The sequence below is a fragment of the Myotis nattereri genome (assembly GCF_964212035.1).
Source record: "Myotis nattereri genome assembly, chromosome: 9".
NCBI lineage: Eukaryota > Metazoa > Chordata > Mammalia > Chiroptera > Vespertilionidae > Myotis > Myotis nattereri.
Window position 1 is genome coordinate 25,236,046 of NC_138084.1, and position 18,619 is coordinate 25,254,664.

The following is an 18,619-nucleotide window of genomic DNA, read 5'->3' on the forward strand; positions in this document are numbered from 1 at the left end:
CTATCTATCATCTACCTATATGATCACACTTTCTTTATATGTTAATCTATTGATGGACAATTAGGTTGCTTCCATGGCTTAACTAATGTGACTAATGCTGTAATGAACATGGGACACATGTATATTTTTGAGTTGATATTTTCATTTTCATTAAATACCCAGAAATAGAATTACTGTATCATGTGGTAGTTCTATTTTTACTTTTTAAGGAAACTTCATACTGGTTTCCATAGCGGCAGCACAAATTTACATTCCCACCAACAGTGCAGGAGGGTTCCCTTTTCTCCACATCCTCACCAACACTTGCTATTTCTTATCTTTTTTATAAGAGACACTCTAACAGGTTTAAGATGGTATTTCATTGTGGTTTTCATTTGTATTTATTTCCCTGATGATTAGTGATGCTTACCAACTTTGCACATACTTGTTGGCCATCTTATGTCTTCTTTGGAGAAGCGTCTATTTAGATCCTCTGCCCACTTTCAATCTTTTGTGTGCTATTGAGTTCTTTAAGTTCTTTATATCTTTTGAGCATTAACTTCTTATCAGATGTATGATTTGCAAATATTTTTCCCATTAATTAGGTAGCATTTTAATTTTGTTGATGGTTTCCTTTGTTTGCAGAAGCTTTTTAGCTTAATGTAGTCCTCTTATTTATTTGACTTTCAGTGTCAAATCCAAAAAAATTGTTGTCAAGACTAATGTCTAGAGGACACTCTCTGAATTTGCAACTGCTATCTAATCAAAGTTGTCAGTGCTACAAAGTTTTCAGGTTATCCAATTAATTTCAGAAGATTTATCGGAAACATATTTATCACTTATCCATCTACCTCCAAAACTTCACTAAAATAAGTATTAAATAATACAAATAGTTTTTAATCTACAAAATCAAGAAAAACATGATTAGATAACATTAACTAAGAGATAGGAGTAAACTTTTATAATTCAGTAGTCAGGTAATAGGGTAAACTAATAAAGTAGAGAAAGCTTCCAATAAAAACATGCAGAAGGAGGGAAGGCAGGAGACAGTGGTCAGGGGATTGGGAATCAACCAAAGACTGTATGCATATATGCATAACCCATGGACATAGACAATAGGGTGTTGAAGGCCTAGAACAGGAGGTGGTGGGAGGTTGGAGGGGATAATGGGGCAAAAATGGGGTCACAAGTAATACTTTAAACAATAAAGATTTTTTAAAAAAACATGCAGAAAGGATTCAATGAGACCTTCATTAAGAGATTCAGCATATTGATGAATTTCTTATTGTGGAAAGCTGGATGATTCCTAAAGATAAAATAAATTGGCTTCCTGAGAGGTTCATTCTCCAGGTCTCCTCTCCTACTGCAGAGGGACAACTGAGACACAAGGATAAACTAGGTGAGATTAAATGAGATTGTACCTAATAAAAATTATAGCCTCAGTTTCCTCTCATTGTCCCATCCCTAAAATGCCAGCACATCTTTGTATTTCCCATATCCACCACTATCTTAGCCTGGGGATTGAATGTATCTCCTCTACTATCTGATCTCCCTACAATGCAGTAAATCAGGAGCCAGGCCCAGTTGACAGACATTCTGGGTGGCTTTTCTAGGGCCTCAGATACAGCCAGGAATTTGTGGATATCTAAGTTAGCAAAGTGAAAGACATAAAACAGAGCTAAAGCGTATAGAGTTAAAAAAATGTCAGGAGGCAACAAAAGCAATGTGGTATGTTAAAAAAGAGATGGAGTGGGGGAAGAAAGGGAAAATCTTATAAAAAGCAAAAAACAGTCACAATTAAAATTTACAGAGAGGTTAAAAATATTAAGGAGGTTTTGTGTCCATAAATCAAGGATAGGATGCTGGGAAAAATAAAGAGAATAATAAATAGATATTAGCATTTAAATTATATGACTTATACTTTATAAATAATTAAATATAAAATTTACATATTCATTTATATATATTTATAAGCATTTATATTCATACACATACACACATTAAGAGTATAGTTCCACTCTGACCAAGAAAGAATATCGGGGATTGGTATATATTCCTATCTGAAACAATTACTAGCAAGAATCTAGAGATTAGGCATTAAGGGACAGTAACTCCTGAGAGATGAATAACATATGAGGTGAGCCCTATAATTCTGCCAATTTATTGTCTTGAGAGTTTCTAAAACATTGCACCAAGACAAACCAATCAGAGGTGTGAGGGGTTTTTTTGTTCATTTGTTTGTTTGTTTTCTGGGAATAGGGCCGGAGGAGTGCAAAGGAATGTGATATGATATTGCTGTCTTTTTTTTTTTTAAGTAACTTGTCACTATTCCAATCTTTTGAAAACCATGCACATATATTGCTTTAATTTTTTGAAAATGTTTCATGAGAAATCAGCAACTGTAGTCTTAGCAACACCTCCTAATTAGCACAGCTCTGCATAAGTTCTATTCACATGCGAAATCATTTATTTTCATACTTATGGTCTAATGGAAAAATAACTGAATAATGTTATTTTTTCATAGAAGCCTGGATTTCATCACCCTTGCATAACAATTTTTCTAAAATAAAATTAATATTTACTGTGTTATGCAATTATTTCAATTTTGGTGATAAAAAGTAATGAGAAACTGATGTCAACAGATTACAGTTTATCTATGGGTGGTTGTGGAAGTAAACATACAATTAGAATTCACTGTGATTATGCTCAAGGAAGTGGGGAAGGTGGCTGGGTTTAATTATGAAGAAATGTCAAAACTGGGATAGTGTCCAAGTTTATAGAAAAACTTCTTGGATGGACAAATATAATCAAGATAATTAAGAGACGAAGGTAGGAATGATCTAATATTTATTGAACAGCAGGGACAGGCCAGATTGTTAGCATAATTTGAAGCAGTATATATATACCTTCCAAAATATTGAAAAAGTTGAAAATATAGCAAAGAGAGAAAGCAAAGTAAATAGTAAAGAATCTTAAAATCCAGGAAGCATTAAAACAAAATTTAAAAGGGAAAAACACATCCATTTTGAGAATATAATTTATCTATTGGTAAAGTTCTTCAGTTAAATTTCTGAAATGAGAATTCTGGCCCAAGTTGGTATGTCTCAATGGATAGAGCGTCCGCCTGCAGACTGAAGGGTCCTGGGTTCAATTCCAGGCAAGGGCACATGCCTGGGTTGCGGGCCTGATTCCCAGTGCAGAGTGTATAGGGGGCAGCCGATCAATGATTCTCTCTCATCATTGATGTTTCTATTTTCTATCCCTCTCCCTTCCACTCTGAAATCAATAATATCTAAAAAAAAAAAAAAAAAAAAAAGGAATTTTGGGCAAGTCACTTTTTAAGGGAAAACATCTAATTCCCTCTACTTGAAATTCTAAATGAAATCACCAAAGAATTGAGAGAGAGGGAGAGGGAAAGAGAAAGCAAATGAGTAAATCTTTATTGCTATTTCAAGGCTAGAAACTAGAACAGAGTTTTGGAATAGACAAAGCAGATTAAATTAAGATCTTTTGTGTGGTATTGATGGAAGAACGTTAAAGGGGTTCTGATTTGAGTTTGCTAATATCCCTTGATTGGAAAAACAAGGATAAGTGGACAGAGTAGATTTTAGAGGCTTTTGCCACCCCTTGATCGCTAGATATCAATGGCTCAGAAGCAGTAATCCAGGGCTTGTTCATCCCAAACTGAGAAACACCTGGAAGTGGAGTTGTTCATTGGCCCTACTAGGTTTACCATGATACAGCAGGAAACAGAACTATCAATAAGCTAGACAAAAACACACAATTTGCCTGAAGTGGAAACAAGGCCAAAATAATACTTCATTAGTAAATGTGGCCGAAGGCATAGCTGACTGAACAAACATGAGAAAACAAGGTACCCAGAGAGACTGTCCAAGGACCCAAGCTCCCAAGTTTTCTCGAGATTCTAGGTCACTGAACTGAAAATGAACTGAGACTGAACACGTCAGCCACCTGAAGATCTGACTGATTCTTTCAAACTGCTTTAGGTCAAACACCTGGCTTTTATAAGGCCTCTTTTTTATCCCCAATAGGAGAGGCTATAATATGTGTCAAAAGTTGCAGACAAGTAAAACTTTAAACAAAAGATGCTACAATAAACAGAACATAGACAGTACCTGTAATTTCCCCTTAAATAAAAACAGTACTCTCAAAAATACTGTTACATTAAAATGAAAAGCTAGGTAAACTGAAAATATAATTTAGAGTCCCTAATAATTTATTGGTAGATACTTAAAATGCTTTCAGAAGAAATAAAGAACAGAATCTACTTATGGAAAAACTGAATCATTGATAGAGAATACAATGTTAAGCAGCACGACCAGAATGTGTGTGGGGGGGCGGGGAGGGGAGAGACAAAAAATGTGATAATAACAAGAGAGAAGATAAATTTGGAAGGTATATATCCCTGAGTTTGTACAATTAACTTTGATGGTTGAAGAGCCAAGAAATAAAGGATCAGAAATAATAATAAACGCATTGCTACAATAAATTCCCTGGACTGAAAAAAGATACATTCTGCAGTTCAAAGGAGCTCCCCACATACCAGTCAAAATCAACAGAAAGAGAGTCAATAGACATAATTGTTAAAGATTTGGATTTTATTGATAATGATAAAATCTATAAGAATTTAAGTAGAAAAGGGCAGCTTACCCCAACTAAAGAAAGCACTGGCCTGCAATTAGCTCTACGTTAAAACACTATGAGCTCTGATGGAAAAGGACATACATTTTAGCAGAGCTTCTTCAGCAGATACCAAGTTTTATAAACTGTTGTCTTTTCAAGGTTTAGCATAGTGTCCGGAATACAGTAGGTATTCAATAATTTGCAGAAACACAGTCCTGGGACTTAGGATAAGCCACATCATGGTTTCTGGTGCCCTGTCATTTCCCATTCCAGTACACATAAACTTCACACTCAGTATTAGTATCCAGAGGAAATAACATAACAAACACCAAGTCCAGATTTGAAAGTGTGGGGTGAAGGATATGTGAGTAAAGGGGACTGGGTATTCTAGGAGAAAGGGGTTTAGAACAGCATGAGATTGGGAAAGAACCTTTCTGAGATGGTAAGACCATCTTCATAGATTGTGAAAAGTGAGAAATAAGCTGTAACAGAAAGTCTGAAAGATTCTTTGTTGGTATTTCTGCTGTACCTTGTAACTGACTAAATTTCACAAGGGCCCATAACTTTCCCACTTTGTATGACATACAAAGATCATATCCTGGAGTGTCCATCATGACTATTTATCAATAAACTTTTTCCTAATCCAGGTTTTTCAGGGTTAACATATGGCAGAAGCAAACTATTCTTTTTTTCTTCTTTTTAAATATACTTTTATTGATTTCAGAGAGGAAGGGAGAGGGATAGAGAGATAGAAACACCAATGATGACAGAGAATCATTGATAGACTTCCTCCTGCACGCCCCCTACTGGGGATCGAGCCAGCAACCAGACATGTTCCCTGACTGGGAATTGAACCCTGACCTCCTGGTTCATAGGTAGATGCTCAACCACTGAGGCACACCGGCCAGGCCAAGCTACTCTTCCTACACATAATGTATCGCCTGGTGCACATCCATGAGACTTATTCCCAGGGTTGCCTCATATTAGCAATATGTCAGGGTGCAACTTATGTCTCAGTCTGTTGCCTTTATTTGCAAAACAGATTTTTGCCTCAAAGTGTCAATATAAGAATTATGTGATATAACATGTGTACAATGGACAGCACATTGATAGACACACAGTAGACCCAGATCTATCATCATCAGCTATTTTCAGCCACCTTGATAAACCTTTTATCGTGTTTCAGAGAACAAGTTTTACAGCCATATTGTGCTTTCAATTCCAGCTCTGCTAAACCTTTATCTTATGTTACTGGGGTAAACTATTTGTTGCACTGTAGTCAATTTCCTTATTTGGAAAGTAGAGCCAATAGAGCCTTCTTTGATTGTTTTTGTTTTTTTTTTGAGAGAGAGAATTAGAGCAATTAGTGCACACCACACACACAGTGATGAGGGGCACACAGTAAATCCATTACAAGTCCCCCATGGCTTTACGATGGGTATTTTTAAAAGTGTTCAATAAACACTTGATAACATCTTTTCATTTAAAGAAGTTGAAAAAAAGATTTAAATTTGAAAAAAAATCTTTAGGCAGAAATAAAACTGAAATATATTAAACTTTGTATCTGTTGGGCACCAATCATATTAAGGATTTTTATCTTAGTGGAAGGAAGGAATATTCGGTAATTTCAAAGGAAGCCTTGATTGTCACATTTTCAGTGGCTATGGAAGGTTTTTTCAGAACTAGGTTTGAAACAAAGAAAGGCACAGAATCTCCCCATCCCTTTTTTACGTTTTAATATCAGCTCGTGCCATTCTCAAAGACCATGGGGCACTCAAGGACCATGCAGGTCTCAGATTATAGGAGGAAAATTATTAGAATTATGTCTTGAACATTACATACAGACAGAATTTCCTTGTGTATAATTAATTGTTCAATTATATTATTACTAGAAGCCTAGTGCATGAATTCATGCATGGGTGGGGGTCCCTTGGCCTGGCTGGCAATTTGGGCCAATTGGGGCTGTCTCAGCCAGTCCCAATCAGGGCAGATTGGGGCGGCTGGCCGGGGGAAGGGACTACTGGAGGTTGGCTGGCCATAGGAGATTGGTTGTGGGAGCTCACTGACCACCAGAGGGCAGCTCCTGCATTGAGCATCTACCCCCTGGTGGTCAGTGCACATCATAGTGATCGCTCAACAATCGTTGGGTCGACTGGTCATAACGGTCACTTAGGCTTTTATATATATAGATTTAGTGTTTCTAGAGCATAGAAAAATGAGTTTAGCAAAACATGAATTTATAAATCAAAGCAACTGTTCTCCATGATTTGAATTCTACAGTACTGTTGTTTAAATGGGCATAAGTGCTTCTGAGTGGGTGATTTCTTCAAATCTGGTAAGAGTTATAACTAATTGCAAGCTGTTCAATGTGGTCTGAACCACCAACTCACTCATCTTGGAGCAACATCGGAGAAAGGGAGAATCATCTTTCAAATACAGAGGCCCAATAGAGGCATTATACCAAAGACAGTATGCTAAAAATCAGTGAGGAAATTAGAATTCACTGTTTTACCCCCAATTTTTGTCTATTTTCAGTGGCTGACATATTATAACAGGCACAAAGTGCAATGAAGAGAAAGATGTAATTTGAACCCTACCTGAATAAAATTCTGTTTAGTTGCTATTTTCCACATTCACAGCCCATGAAAAATACTGCTCTATAATTTATATAGGTATTACAACTGATCATAAATAATCAGAAATTACTAATGTTATATAAGAAATAAGTGTGAATTGAGAGATTAACAATATATGGGGATTCTTTTTAGATAATTTTGTTTTCTAAACGTAAACACTGGTTACATTAAAATTCATTGAAATGCCATGATTTAATAGAAATCAGCCTAAGTACCAAATTGTAAAAAAAGTGTTAAATTTGACTTTTCCTGATCTGTTTTGTAGAAACATTTACACTGTAAGCATAGATCATCCTGGAATGTCTTAGAAATTTTTAAGATCAGAATAGCAAAAAGGTGGGGAGGTAGATTGGTCAATGTCTTTTTTTTAGTCTACACTATAAAAAGCCATTCTCAACAAATAAACAAACAAACAACAACAACAACAAAAACCAACAACCCTATTGGCCCCAGTTTATATGGAAAAAAATGAAAAACTTAGAGAAAACGCTGGCAAAGGTCAATCATACATACATAGCAAATCATACAGAAGTACCATTTGAACCCAAGCTGCTTGACTCTTGCACTCAAGTTCTTGACCATATTTAGCATCTTATTCTAAATCTTGTTTTATATGTTTAGTCTATACTCAAGGTTATTTTAGGCAAGTAGACGAACAAATCCTTGTTAGGTCTACATATAAGTGTACATATTTAATCGTACACTTACACTGGTGACAAGTGTACATTATATGTGTAAAAATCACTACTTTACAGACATTTAAGTCTTTTGAATAGGCCTACATTTTAGCCAATGCTAGTAAATAAAACTCACTTACCTAAACAGAAGAAGTTGAATATTTGCAAACAGATAAACTTTGGGAGAATTATTTGAAAAATAAATTGGGAAATGCTGGTGTAACCAAGTGGACAAATAGGGGTTATACAGGTAAAATGCCTGTGATGAGTAATGGACACTATTTAATCTCATTGGTTTGGAGTTGGGGTAAAGAGTATTGGTGTTTTATGAAAATACTAGTTATCAAGTATTGTACCTACTATATAGCAATCCCTGTAGGAGGAACTTACCATACACAATCACTAATTCATAACATTTCTACCTGACAGGTGGGTATCTTAGCTCCACTACTCCTTGCTGTGACCTTGAATACTTGTCTGACTTTTCTGTCTTTTAGAAAAAATATATAAATACAAATTAAAAATGAAATGATATTAATAGAAATTTCTCTTTATGAAGAATAATAAGTGCTATTAGTTGGTGGATTACTATAAATAAAAGAGTTTAAACAGTGTCTGGCAAAGAAGAAGCATTTAATAATAGGACTTAGTATTCTGATCTCATACATAAGGAAATTGAAACCCACTGAAATTGCTTAGCATGTCAGGATCACTCACTATGTAATAGTCTTAAGATTCAAACACAATTAATGTTATGTGACTCTATATCACCACTTCTTATTACACACCTTGCCTTTTTCAGAATGACTTTTAATTATAACAGTGAATTATAAGGTAATACAAACCTAAAATACACTTTCTCCTTACACAAATCAAGGAGAGCTATAAAATGTTACCAGGTATTTGATCTGAAAAAGACATTCTGAGATATTGTTATGAAAAACTATTCACCAAAGCCCCTTGTTTTGCAAAAAGTTATACAGCACAAAATAGGAACTAAAACACCTTTAGCAAAGATAAAGACTTGACAGTGTTTGGAGTATTTACAAGGGTCATAATAGAACAACTGAGGACAAAGTCTGAGGGCTCTTCCCTCCAAGTTTCCTCACTCCTTAGAGGTGGGTGTGGCCACCCCACAGATATACACACAAGGTCTGGTGTAAATGAGGCAAGACAAACGCTCCTCTTTAGGAATCTCATCAAACCTTAAAAAGGAATGGTTGGGTTATAGGTATATGAGAAACACTGAAGTTATATTTTCATAGTATTGAGTGCATGTACATAGCTTAATGTCTCTGGCATCTATATAGTTTGCTTCTACTAATAACAGAGAGCATCTATTTACAACTCATTATATTCTACTCACTTAAGTTCATTATCTCAGTGCTTCATGGTTATGTTATTTTACAAAGTTGTTTTTCCAAATGGTCTCAATTGTAGAATCCTGTAGGATGCATTTTTGTTAAGAAAGCAGAGTCTCCCTTGGAGATGAGATGTTGTCAGCAGGGACTGAACATTTTGTATTTTAGTAGGAACTCCAGGTGATTCTTTAGATCTTGCAAATTTGGGAAACCTTAATTTTATAGTTGAGGGAAATGGCCTAAGGTAGATGAATCAAATTGCTCAAGATGCCAGTCAGTGATGGAAACTGTGTTTAAACCAGACCTTGTGTGCGTGTTTGCAGAGCAGCCACACCCTACCTCAAAAGTGCTGTTAATAGTGTTTCAACGCCAGACATAAAATATGGTATGTCCAGTTTTAGAAGTTACTTTGGGGAATTGCCTTTAAGGTAGATGATTGACTGTACCAAACTAATGCAGGGCATTTGCAAAGTACTTTCAGCAATGCACTTTCACATCCACCCAATTTCACCTCTAAGCACGTCCTCTTCTCCACAGCCAACAGCATCTCAGTTATAGTGAGGATGTGAATATGTGACTCATGTTTGGCGAACTTGGATCCTGCAGCTGGTGCAAGTTGGGTTGAAACCAAACAGAATATAAAGTAACTGCCACTTTGAAAAAAGTTATACAGTGCAATTCAGGAGGAATGGCAATAACTGAAGGGACAGCTGGGCTGGTTGTACTAATGCACTGCCAGGTTTGGAATATGACTTGACACCTCTGTAACCTCTGATGAACTGTAACATCAGAAGGGAGGGTGGGGTTATCCCTTCTGAAGTTTTCATTTTACTAAGGCTGCAGAAAGGATACTGAGTTACCCATGATCAATCCTGAAAATCATAGAACTCCGCTTTGAACTCGATATTTTTACAGAAAAGAAGTAGAGCCATGGATGAAACTAATGACATCTGTGATGGGAGTCAGCTAGGAGTGAGATACCTTCCAGCTGCTTAAATTTTGTTTTCCTCCAAAAGACCTGCAGCAATTAGGCTTCCTGTTGGAATGAAGAGCAGGTAAAAAGGTGGACATTGGAGTTAGGGAAGGCTGTGTTCAAACTCTACTGGGAAAATAATATATCTAACCAACTACTAAAGCTTTAGTGCATAAAAAATCCTGCAGTGTTCTTTCAAGCTGTTGGGACAGTTGGTAGTAAGCAGTATTCACACAATATTAACTGCTGCTGCTGTTTTTGTTGCTGTGATGGTTATTATTTCTTCACTACAATCCCGAGAGGTAGGGATTATAATTCCAAAAGGATAAGAAACCTATGGCTCAGAAAAGGTAAATGCCCAAAGCTACAGGATTCATTCACAGGGAATGTTGAGTCCGTGAGCTTTGCATCAGGGTACAAGTATTTGACACTTATCCACAAATTTTACATCAATAGTTTCTAAACATTTGCACAATTATAGAATGCTAAAATAATAAACAGAAAACAGTTGATTTGTGTGTGTGTGTTTAAGTTTGGGCTTGTTTTGGTAACTTGATTTATATAATCATGTCGCCTCAGATTTTTTTTTCACTAACATCCATGTAAAGAGTATAATTTTAAATTCTATATTCAATGAAAATTTCAGCTCCCTAGAATCCTCAAGAAATGTGATGTTTTATATAACTGAAATTCTAGATGGCTTTAAAACACTCACATTTTTACATTATAATTACTTGGGATCAAGTTTCTTTTCAATTTGACCATTTATCTTCATTCCTAAGTAAAGGGTATATATATCTATCAAATAATGAATACAATTTTTGCTAACTCAAAGTTATCCTTTTAAATATCAATGTTCTTACTTAAAAAAATAACAACATAGTATTTTGAGATATGCAGGAGCTTTTAAGATATGTCCCAGATATATGTACTTTCTTTGGGGATTTAAATATCTCTACAATCTTTTCATAGTTTGGCTTGCCCTTACTGAGAGATTATCAGAGGGGAATTAGAATTATAAATACCTGGAGAATCTCCTATGGAAGGAAAGAAAGGAAAGGGTCGAAACTACCGACAGGGCAGAAGACCCGAGGGGCTCTAAATTAGGCCCTCGATCCTTTCTAATGATCCAGGTTAATATTGATTAAAAGCTAAGAAAAATATAATTTCTGATCCTAAAATATCTACCCAACTTTTTTTCCCCTTTACATCCAAAAATATTATAACAAGAAACAAAGCTTTCTCTTCAGTAGTCATAAATGGAACAAATTGCCAAAATGCCAGGGAGAGTTAATACGTGCCTGAATGAATTTCTGTAATGGCTTCAGATTTGTTTTCTGGTTTCACCAGGGTAAGAGTATATGAAGGTTCTAGATCCTGAAGATATCAATGAGGAGCAAAGGAGGCTGTAAAAGCAGATACCAGGGCCTCTGAAACGAGGTATTTCTCCCAACACGGTCTTCTGGGTACTATGAAATAGAACTGGGCACAGAGGAGGATGGTTGCTAAGGAGCTTTACAGGTGTGCACCTGCAACAGTAAATGATTTCTTTTGAGAAAAAGAGAAGGAAAATGCTTTGCCCAGCTGGTATAGCTCAGAGGTTGAACACTGACCTATGAACCAGGAGGTCACAGTTCGATTCCCAGTCGGGGTGCATGCCCAGGTTTCGGGCTTGATCTCCAGTATGGGGCAGCTGATCTATGATTCTCATCATTGATATTTCTATCTCTCTCTCCCTTTCTGAAATCAATAAAATATATATGTATGTATGTGTGTGTGTGTGTGTGTGTATATGTATATATATATGTATATTAAAAATAACATGCTTTATGGTCTATACATCCCATGTAAGTGTAAAGATTATTATTATCAAACAACTTATTTGAGTGGGAATTGTCTGATTCTGTGGAATCATTAAAAGCACCCTTTTCATGCTCAAATAAATGTTTTCAGGATAATGATGAATCACCTGACAGCTTCAGCTGATCTCATTAAGCCCTGACCTTTAGGGACAGGCTGTGTTTGATGTGACCTATGGTTTCACTGAAACTCAAGCTAGATATGCTGGTAAATAACAGCTACCAGAAGCCAAAACTGGTATTGTCCTTTTCTCACTCACTCACTCTTGTGTGACACACGAATCCATGATAAATCAAGTGAAACAGAGCAAGCCAGGCTGGGAAGCACAGTTGGACTTTCACCAGAAATCACTGCTGATTTGCCAGCTAATGTGTTCCTCCCATGTGTGCTGAGGCAGAGGCAAACACACACTCCCAGTTGTCTCTAAGCACAGACCACTCTACTGCCTCCCCCCGCCCACCCATCCACCAAAGATTATCACTTTTTACTTCCTGGCTTATTAAGCCTCTTATTAAAACAATCTAGAATTTAATTAAAGTGTAATAAAAATTAAAAAATATACAGGGTAGGGCAAAAGTAGGCTGTTAAACACAGAGTTTATTCTTGTATTATTATTACTTATTAATTATTGTATTATTTTTCATATGAACAACTGTAAATCTACTTTTGTCCTTCTCTGTGTGTAGATGTCCTCTTCAGAAAACATAACTGGCATTGCCAAGAAACAAAATGCCAATATCTTTCTAGAAAAATGTAGAGTTGCCCACAATTCTCATAAAGGTTGTGTCTGGCAAAGCTCTCAGACTTCCTGTTTACAAAGTTCTCTGAAGAAGGAAGTTTTGGTAGCAATAGGTTCGGGAATGACATGTTCTTGATAATGCCATCAAGAAGCACAATGCCTGGCACACACAAGAGCTTGGCAAATTGGGTTGTGTGGAGAGTGACTACATACCATTTATTTGCAATAAAAGTTTAAAATTATACAATTAACTGAATATCTAAATTTATGGGAATTTTGGAAGTTTTCCTGAGGAAAGGGCATATACTTTGGGTACTTTGTGATTGAAACTCAAGAGTATTGTGACTATATTTTGGTGGTCTGTAGTCTACTGTTTTCCTTAAGATAAACCCCAAAGAAAGTAAATGGAGGAAAAAGTAAATGAAAGGCAGAAAATTACAAGGAAACTACTAAGGATTTACTTCACTCCTGAGGAGAAGGAAGATGAAAAAGAGGGAGAGGAGGAGAAAGAGAAGGAGTAGAAGGAGGAGGGGAGGAGGCGGGAGGAGGGGCGGGAAACTATTGCCTGGCCTGCATGGCTCATGAGGTCAGGGTTCGATTCCTGGTCAGGGCACATACGTGGGTTACTGGTTCAAGTGTAGGAGGCAGCCAATTAAGACTTTCTCTCATCATTGACTTTCCTATCTCTCTCTCCCTCTCCCTTCCTCTCTGAAATCAATAAAAATATGTATTTTAAAAAGAACAATGATTATTATTATTAACTAATTTTTGAGCCCCTACTGTGTGCCAGAAAAACTGCTAAGTATATTACAAATCAGCAACATAAATATTATCTTCATTTCACCGAAGTGGTAACCAAGGCTTACAGATATTAAGGGATATAATTTGCAAACAGGATATGAAGTATTAAAATCCAGGACTGAAAATGAGGATCATGGATTAAATTATTGGACAAATTTGGATTTATATACAGTATTTAGTTTTACAGATAACTATACTGGCATCTATACTGATGTGTTAAAAAGATTGAGTAATATCAGTGTGGGAGTTTGGATCTGGGTTGGATTACACATGTATACAGAAATTTCCATGTCTTCAGTGAGATTAAATACAGTGTGGTCTGTTTTTCAAGTGAGGGTGAAAATTTTTCAAGTCTTATAATAAGGGTGTTTATTGGATCTCAAGCTATTTCTAGGTGTTATAAATTTAACATCAAAATAACAAAAATTAATCAAGCCCTGGCCGGATGGCTGAGGTGGTTGGAGTGTAGTCCCATGCACCAAAAGGTTGCAGGTTGATTCCCAGTCAGGGCACATACCTAGGTGCTGGTTCAATCCCAGGTCAAGGTGCATATAGGAGGCAACTGATCAATGTTTCTCTCTCATATTGTTGTCATTCTCTCTCTCCCTTCCTCTCTCTAAAATCAATAAATAAACATCTTCAGGTGAAGATTTTAAAAAATGCATTGACTCCACTTGACTAAAGCCAAAATAATCTCCACGAACTGGATTACTCCATTAAATTATTTCCTAAAAGTGAACTAAAAGCAGTGCTTTTCTCTTTATCTGACCCAGGAAGAAATCATCTCCACTGTCACACTGCCAACTGCTCTTCCCCATAGAACAGAGGAGGAGAGATAGAAAAGGCCAAAGGGTCGGTCAGTAGTTAAATCTTTTCATATTATATATGAGCCAAAGTCCAAAGCAGTTAAACACTTTTAAGCTAGTTATAAAGGCAAACGTAGAATTTAGGATTCTAGAGATCCAACACGGAATTGTCTTCACCTTTACTGTGTGGATTTCAGGTTAATGTTATGGTGAAAAGCACAAGTGTTTTGCCTCATGCCTCTTGGGTCAGAAAGCATTTAGGAAGAATATCATTTTGTTTCTTTCTCTTTGAAAAATCAAAATAGTTAATCTTCAATTTGGTCTAATCGTTAGGTGTGTCTTTTTCAAATGCCCACCCAGAGTTAACAAGGAATTAAGCAGAACCACTTCAATGGTATGTGGTTCCTATCCCTCCTCTCCATATTATCCTTCTGCTAATCTTGCCTTTTGTGCCAAAAAGTAAAGACAGACTTGAAAATAAATAGCTCATAATGATCATAAAGGAAACAACATGAAGTGCCAGGACCAGCAGAATCTGTTGTCACTCACACTGAGCAATGACCGTTGGTTCTAAAGTTGGCAATTGTTTGCTTTTAAAAACACAATGTATATCAATACATAGTAAATGTTGTGGGGACCATTTCAAGGTTCCAGGTTCCAGAAATGAGTCACCCACAGTTATGTATTAAAGGAAGACATTAATTGTATGAAGCTAGTGCAAAATTCCTATAATCTGTCTTCATTTTGAAAGTTTCTCTCTGTTTAAGATAATAATGAAAGAAAACACAACCTCTTGAAGCAATGTAATTTTCTTTGGAACATTTAGATTTGAAGTAGAATTATATATTAGCTGAAATTTTTGTCTACTTGGGCAGTCTCTCACCCCACTCTCACCAACTATCAACTTCATCATATATTTTTTAAAGAACCTAGATGTCTGGAACAGAGTATAAAATGTGGAATTCAAAGCTCACTTAGTCGAATGTTCTGCCCAACACAAAAATTCCTTCTAAATTACCCCATGGGGTGTCCATCCAGTGTTTGCTTTCTAAAAAAAAAAGGAAAATATCTATGTAGGAACAACTGTTGACATATGTATGTTTGTATGTATGTATGTATGTATGTATGTATTTAAGTATAGTTGATATGTAATATTATTTGTTTCAGGTTTAGGATGTAGTGATTGATATACTTTAGGATTTGATCACCACATTAAGTCCAATAATCATGTTATCATATATAAAAATATATAAATGGCATCTGAGGGAAAGTAGGGATATTTAAGTAAATATTTACTTCATTTGAATGAGTGAATTTATCATTCCAAAAGTACACAGCTCAGATAGCATACAGTCAACTATGGCATTATTGCCATTATTAATGCAATAAAAAGTCAATGTTGCTGTTCAATAAATGTTTTCAGGCAAACTCCAGAAAACTGGGAATATGCCTCAGTATAAATGCACCCCATAAATTTCTTTTAAACAACACAAGAAACAGAGTGAGGGGATAACTTGGAAAAATCACTGATTTGACTATGAACATATAGACTGTTATGACTGCATCCATGGAGAAACATGAACTAGAAGCTAAGAGAGAAAATATAAAGCTCCTAGACACAGAACCTACCAACCATTACAAAAACCTGAAACCCAGAATCAAGCAGAGGACAAGGACAAGATAAAGTTTTCCAAGGAAGTTTCTGAGCCCCTTAAACAGGCCAACTTCTTGAACTCTCTAAAAATTCATGTATTCTGTCAAAGCTTCTCAATTAAGACATCTGCTTGCCTAAAACTTATGAGACATTTGAATCACAGATGGGCAAACATGGTCTGTCTTCAAATCTCAGAGTGCTGGTAGGACAACCCCACTAATGCAATGTATTGAATCAGTCTTAGCAGAAATTCACATTAAATCAGGTCCCCTTAGATGACGAATTCCCATTTCTCCCACAGACCGTGCGGAGGCTCAGAATTCAGACTCATCTGGAATGCAGAGTGAAGAGGCATTAAAACAAAGAAAAAATTAAAAAAGAAGAAAAAAAAAAAAAACTTCACAGAGTTCTCCACCTCTGCGCTGCATTAGCCTGCAAAGGCTGCTCCTGCACACTGCAAGGGCACACAGAGGGGACATGACAATCACAGGGAGGGCGACCAATTCCAACTGACCTTTCTGCTGTTTAAAGGATTGAATGGAGCCTGAATGATGGACCATTTTCACTCTGTGCGTCCCCGCCGGGTTAGGAAGCAGTCCGAGAGGGAGGCTGGGGAACAGTAGCCAGACTTTGAGAGCGACTCCTTGGCTGCACGAAATACCGGAGCCCGCGCGAGCGCGCTGCAATCCCACACTTGCTTTAGGGAGCGCATCACGGGCCAGGCTGCCTGCCCAGCGTTGTCACGGCAACGTAGGAGGGCGGGCCAGCGTCCGGCTCCCCTTAGTGGCTACTTGCGGAATAACCCCGCATCCCCTGTCTCTAGTGCCGCAGTGTGGGTGGGAGTAGCGCGGGGTTTGCTGGGACAGGGAGGGGGGGACCTTTTTTAGTGACTATAGCTAGGTCCCAGCAAATCTCCAGAGCCGCTGATCATTACCTCTTTTTCAAATTTTGAGGCTGGTAAATATCCAGACACAAGCATTGATTTTCTAAAAGTTAGTCTGTAAACACTGGAACTTATGGAAGGGTAAAGTTGGGCTCTTTGAGAGAAATGCAAAGGCAGACGCAGAAACGTTTTTTTCGTCTTTCCATCTTAAACTTCAATATGTAAAATATGGATAGCCTCCATTTATCCAGAAGAATGGGTTCTTAGATAAGCAATGTTAACTTTTAGCACATTACATTGGAGTTCTCTGCTTGTGCTGCAGCTGCAGAGACCTTGAATCATGTATGATAGTGACACTGGACCATTTATTCCAGATGCTGGGGGGCGGGTACTGCTCTCCATTATACTTCATTTAATCTTCATAGAAGTTCTATAAAATAGGTAGAATATTATTATTCTAATATTATAAAATAAACTGAGGCCCAGAGCGACAAAGAATTCTCAAGATCACATAAACCAACACCTTATTTGAAAGAGAAGGCACCTGATACCCAGAGAGAGAAGGCCAAACCCCAGTAGCTAATATAGGATTAGGAGTCAACTCAACATGTTTTTCAGTACAGTCTCTTTTCCTCTTATCACTGCTGCCTTATTCAAACCTCTTAAGTTCCTCCTGAAAGATGGAACATTATTACTGAACAGACACAGAGCAAAGGAATATAGTTTCTTGAGTTTCAAAGGTTTTTGAGATTAACTCAGACCTAGGTGAAGGATCCAAATAAAGGCAGATGAGAAAGAGAAAGAAGCAGAGATACAAAATTTTCAGCACCTGACAAAGGCTAATCTATGAAATGGTCTTTTATTTCACCTGTGGGCAGGTGTTCCATATTTATATGGCTGCATAACAAACCACCATGAAACTAGAGGCTCAAATCTATAGCTGATTATCTCTCAAGGTATTCTGTACATTGACGAGGCTCAGTCTGGTGGTTGTGACTCAGAGTCTCTCTTGAGTTTTTTGTGGAAAGGACTCCACTCTCAGTGGGAAGTGTAGCAGAGAATGTGAAGCCTTCTTTAATGAAGGATAATGGTCCTTTCAGAAGGAAAATACTGAACAATCAGTAAAAGCTCAGTATGTAGGCACTGAAGAAGTACTTGGTTATGAGAAATGAACTCCTTGTGAATTTATCTGCAACTGAAGTTCTAGAACAAACCTCAGAGACTATCTCCACAAAGGCTCATTTTACAGATATTTTATAGCAGAAGGCACTGAAATTCAGAGCAATAAATAACTTTCCTGGGGGTGCTTTTGTAGTTTAATTCATTTGCAATGAATAAAATTCTAATACAACTCAACAACTCATTGACTTCTAGTACAACCCAATCCTCATAAGGGAGGATTAAATTTGATTATGTATTTAAGGAGTAGTTCATAGCAGAAAATTAATGCCCAATAAATGTTAGATATTATAATTATAACCAATGAGGATATTATCTTTTTTAAACCATTTTAAATCAGAGGGATTAGAATAAGTACTTTTAAAATGTGAACATTAATTCAATTCTTGATCAGGAGGAACAGGGAAAAGAATCTACTTGACACTCC

At 36.8% G+C, this 18,619-nt stretch overlaps 1 protein-coding gene across 1 annotated transcript in view; it reads right to left on the reverse strand.

Annotated features, from left to right (window-relative positions):
• The window catches only part of ANO3 (anoctamin 3), a 198,283-nt gene extending 181,463 nt beyond the window's left edge, over window positions 1-16,820 (reverse strand). Inside the window, exon 1 of the mRNA XM_081098522.1 lies at window positions 16,645-16,820. Coding sequence (XP_080954648.1) covers window positions 16,645-16,690 — 46 coding nt within the window. The 5' untranslated portion in view covers window positions 16,691-16,820. The remainder of the gene's footprint in view (window positions 1-16,644) is intronic.
• Between the last annotated feature and the right edge of the window lie 1,799 nt (window positions 16,821-18,619).